Raw genomic sequence first — 5,214 nt, 5'->3', positions numbered from 1 at the left:
CTACTTTTTCGTTATGTTAATACTTGTATCTAGCTAACTCTTCATCATGAATTACAACCAATCTAACGATTAACTGTCACACATCACTCACCACACATGTTCATTCGTTTTTTTGTATACTTTTTTATCACTCCTTGTCCTGTTTTCTTATCGAAACTTGATTCTAAAACTGCAGCATATTTTGGGAAATAGACCTCAGCAATTTCTTTCATCAGATTATTATATTTAATACCTCTACTTGAATGAAATAATATATCTGCATATATCGATAAATCATTACTGTTAAATTTCTTACTCTTATCATTTATAGTAATCTGTTTTTGGGTTCTAAGGTTCATTAAGCTGTCTGCAACCTAACATGTCCTTTCACCAACTATTAATTTATCTTAATCAGATTTAACTGGTAATTTACCAAAAAATTTAAATGTGAAAAAATATCATAATCCATGAAAATAAATCTGCACTATTGTTAATAAGTTTTAGCATTGTTTCACTCATGTTTATTTTTTAACATTTGTTCTTAAGCTTGTAACTTTGTTCTGTTTTATCATCTTCTTCATATTTCTTCAGTGCATCTTGTATCTCTGATTCGACTAGTGTATAACCTGTCACTATCATAGTGTTTAATTGTTGCTATACATTAAATTCTTGAAAATAGTGCTGATAAGGAACCGTCTGCATCGCAGCTTCTCTATTTTCTTCAATTTCCTTCAATACATCATCACTGAAACCTTCAGTTTCTTCTTTTAGTTGTTCAGTTTCTTCAATAACAAGCTGATCTTTTTTATATTTTTCATATTCCGCTCTTGGCTGCTTTTTTCCATTTTTAAATTCTTCTTTTAAGTCTTCCATTACTATTCTATTTTGTCCAGCTTTACTAGCAACATCTGTGTCATATTTTGCAAACATTTAACACAGATGAAAAACATTAACAAAATATTTTTAAACCTGTGATTAAAATGAATATCTTGCAAAAAATTAAGAAGAGGGATTCGCTACCCTTATATTGTTATAAAATTTTTAATTTCATCTTTGTACTTGCCATTATAAGGCTTCCTAGTCACCTTTATTGTAAGAAAGCAAAACTGGTCTTCTATCATTTCCTACTATATTCCATAAAATTATCAAAACTTAAACATGCTATAAATATGATTCAAATTTGTTTCACTTTTCTAAAAAGTATTTAAAAAATTTAGATTACCTCTGACTAATTTTTTGAATATTTTGAATATGTGTGAGCTAAATAAAGACATTCATTGCTTTCTGTCTTCCTCTAGTAGAATATTCTTTAATGACATCTTGGTTTTGAGAATGAAATCATCGAATAGTACAAGCTAGTTATTTTGAAATTAATCTAATAGTATAATTTCTTATTATTTTCAACAAAAGTAGCAATTTATCTTTAATTTTTTCACCTTTTTATAAATACTTGATATTTTGGCTAATCTAAACTTTTGGAATAAATATATAAATATGTAATTTTTTCCAGTTTAACCACCCTGGAGCTAAAATATAATTGTCAGTCTATGATGTTGTTCTCCCATATCCACTTAGTACTATTATTGCACATTGAATAGAATTAGGCAAGAGCTTGTTATTGTAATGACACATTCCTATGCAGAGACAGACAATATCTTAAAAGCTGCGCCAAAGATAAATTGAGAGGCATGTATATTATAATCTTTGTAAAGTTCACATTGGATTCTCTTTTGTTTGATACTCCAAGGAGCTAAGGGACACTTTCGATTGTTGCCTTGTGGAGGATGGACGTGATTTTTGGACTGTGCGGAAAGGCAGCCATATGGTTGGTAATTATGGTTTGTGCGACGAGCACAGCAAGTCTTATGGTGTTGTGAATAAAAAAATAGTGAAAAGTATCGAAGTGTTACGAAAATTATTTATAGCGACGTAGCATAGTATTCCTTGGTTTCCACCGTCTTCGTGAAGTGAACCGATGCCGACTCATACACGGTCAGCAAAGAGAAGAACATCGATGGCGACTAATGAATTAATATTGTGGCAGAAGGACTAATTCTACGTCTAAGGTGAGAACTCTGATTAAATCAACAATGACGTGGAATTTAAAATATAAAATGTTTTTTATTTATTTCGCCACACTGGCGACCGCTGACAGGGACAGTACTGGCGGAACAAAGAGTAAGTACTTCATTGTTGTGCTACAAATGTACTTGTACTAATTACTGTTTCTCTGTTACATGACGCACATGGAAAATGACGAATAAAGTGAAACAGTATTAACTGTATAAACGGATGGCACAATAACCAGAAGGAACAAGGACAAGGATTTACAAAACTAACGTAATCGTGAGTGACGCAGCTCAGTCGGAATTAAGGTAGGAAAGCGCAAACGCATGCAGTGGCTGCACCTTGGCTTAGCTCCACTTAAAGCAGAACCATTTCCTGTCCATATTAAAATCCTGGTAGTGTTTGTGGCAACACACAATTACACTTTGACAATTACTTTTTTATGTTCAACAATCGCAGAATTAGAAGACGTAGTGCGCCATCTTGTAAATTTCCGACGCGCAACAAATAACTATCGCGAGATATTTTTATTAATTCAACTGCGAGAGAATTTAAAGATTTAGATTAACAGTAAAGTACAGATAAAAATAATATCTTCACAATGGAATCGAAGAACTTTAATTTAACAAATGTTCATGGACACGTCACCGATTCTGACAATAGTGACGTAAATGATGACGCAATTAGTTTTTCAGCACAACATAATGTAGAAGTAAATACAATTCAATTGCACTCCACAGGGATTAACAATAACGAACCACTTGCAAATGAAACCTTGTGCACAGTCGATGAAGCATCGATTACCAGATCAGATGAAAATATTTCGCGTGAAATCAGTGAACCTAGCCCGGTTTCGATTCAATCAGACCGTGGCAGAGAAACAATGGCAACAAATAATGGCATAAATACAAACACACAAGCTTCGTCAGTTACGCTTGAGGCATTATATAGTCTGATGTCAAACGTGAGCGAGCAATTATCTGATTTAAAGATGAGTCACAACACAACGAACACAAAACTGGCGAATCTAGAAGTCAGCCACAACACAACGAACACAAAACTGGCAAATCTAGAAATCAGCCACAACATGACAAACACAAAATTGTCAAACATGGAAATTGGGTTCCAACAGCAGTTTTCAAGTGTAAACACGCAATTTGAAAACATACACAGACATTTCGATCAACACTTAAATAAACTCACCAATGAAATCGATCAAAAGATCGAAGACAAAGTCATCAAAACCGTCAATAGTGTATACAATGTATTGGCAAATGACTTAGAAAAGAAATTGTCAGATCTTACAAACAAACAGGAACAGGAACTGTCAGAAATAGTAGAAACACACAATCAAACACAAACCGTACAAAAAGAAATACATGAAAACGTACAGGCTATTCAATTAAATTTAACAAGAGTACAGTCCGCATGTGAAGAAATACCTGACCAAGTTAATAAAGTTAACGAAGAAGTTGGTTTTCTGAAACAGGAGACTCGACGTATCAACGCGGACATTATCAAAATAAATGAAACTTTAGGAAACGGTAATGTAAATGAATCAATAACTGACCGGGAAACAAAACTTTTTGAAAAATTAGGTAATGAAATCAAAGTAGCCGAGGACAGAATACGCAAGGAAATTGCTGGTAGACTGAATGTTTCAAATGACTTGCCTACGTCAAGCAACAGGCAGCGCGACACTTATTCGCCCGTGCCAGATTACGATGTCAATAACGCAGAACATCACGCGCCCAGTCCGGCGTATGTGCACGCACCGGCACAGGCAAACAATGGCTATTCGCCAAACGCGGTGCTGCAACAGGCAGTAGGTGTGTCGCCTTGCATCTCGACGATTCTAGTCGATGAGAGCCTGTTGAAACATAGACAGTTTCCAGTTTTCTCCACAGAATCCAGAAAAACTCATCCAGTCGTATTCGTAAGAGCATTTAAAAATGTCTTACCAAGAAACTGGACTGAGGCACAGAAGATTAGATATGTAGTAGGCTTCACACAAGGTGACGCACTTTTGTGGGCCACAGACATGGCTGAACAGTGCGTCACCTACGAACAATTTGAACGGGCTTTCTTGGAGAAATATTGGTCTGCTGGTGTCCAAGAAAGACTGCGCCGTGAAGTATTCAACCCACAACCGTTCAACCTCAAAAACGGCGGGTTGAGAAAGTATTTCGAAAAGTACTTGAATAAGACGCGCTATTGGAACAATCCAATACCGCACGTAGGTGTTCTCAAAATTCTGAAAAACATACTACCCGCGAACTTACGCGAAAAATTGGTAACCATACCGGAGAACGACCTTGAATACTTTCTTTCCGTGCATGACTCAATTGATCTAATATACGAAGAAGAGCCGAGCACAAGTAATCGGAATGAATATTCCGGAACCAATCAAAACAACGGTAACGGATATCATTTTAATGGCAGTGGACAAAACCCACACAGTTGGCATCCGTATGCGACAAGGCCAAATAATGGAACCTGGAATTACGGAAATCGGAGGAATTCGGCGCCACAGAGACGTGAAGACCGAAGGTACAGTACAGATTACGGTCCACGCCGGTATGGAAATGATAGAAATCACGTGAATGATTGGTCAGGCCCGCGTGATGAAAGGCGGCACACAAATGAAAATTACAATAGTTACAGTAATAGGAATGATAGACCAAGGAGGAATAGCGACGGCCGGTCGCAAAAAAATGTTGCACGCAGCGGTCCGGAAACTAATTGGCGACAGAATAACCACTCAGTACACTTTGTAGAGGTAACGGACAGTACTGAAGCAACGCCTTTGTCTCCCCCGGTAAACAACAATCGGTCGTAATGAGCCCCCACCGGCCGACCGATTTGACAACAGGGGGCACAAACAAGCACACATTACATCTTAGACAATTATTTTTAAGATATGATCAGGATGCGACCGTAGAAGATGATCTATGTGAAGAAGAGATGAAAGCACTGGACAAGGTAAGTGCAGGCTGTAATAACAACAAAGAGATAGGAAACGTTACAGAATTTAACATTGGACAGGAAGTACTATTACGTACCCACCCAAAATCCTCTAAAATTAAGGCATTAAACAAAAAGTGGCAGTTGTTGTATGACGGCCCTTTCATTATAATAGACAAACCTCACCCAGGATGTTATCTGTTA

The 5,214-nt window shown here is 36.6% G+C and overlaps 1 protein-coding gene across 1 annotated transcript; it reads left to right on the top strand.

Annotated features, from left to right (window-relative positions):
• The first annotated feature begins 2,647 nt into the window (after positions 1-2,647).
• Positions 2,648-4,885, top strand: LOC124788988 (GATA zinc finger domain-containing protein 14-like). The gene is made up of 2 exons (XM_047256276.1): positions 2,648-3,875; positions 4,410-4,885. The coding sequence occupies exons 1-2, from the start codon at positions 2,648-2,650 to the stop codon at positions 4,883-4,885; spliced, it is 1,704 nt and encodes a 567-aa protein (XP_047112232.1).
• Positions 4,886-5,214: the final 329 nt, after the last annotated feature.

The sequence above is a fragment of the Schistocerca piceifrons genome, chromosome 3, assembly GCF_021461385.2.
Source record: "Schistocerca piceifrons isolate TAMUIC-IGC-003096 chromosome 3, iqSchPice1.1, whole genome shotgun sequence".
NCBI classification, from domain to species: domain Eukaryota; kingdom Metazoa; phylum Arthropoda; class Insecta; order Orthoptera; family Acrididae; genus Schistocerca; species Schistocerca piceifrons.
Note: the sequence above shows the minus strand (reverse complement) of the source record. Positions and strands in the feature narration are given on the sequence as shown.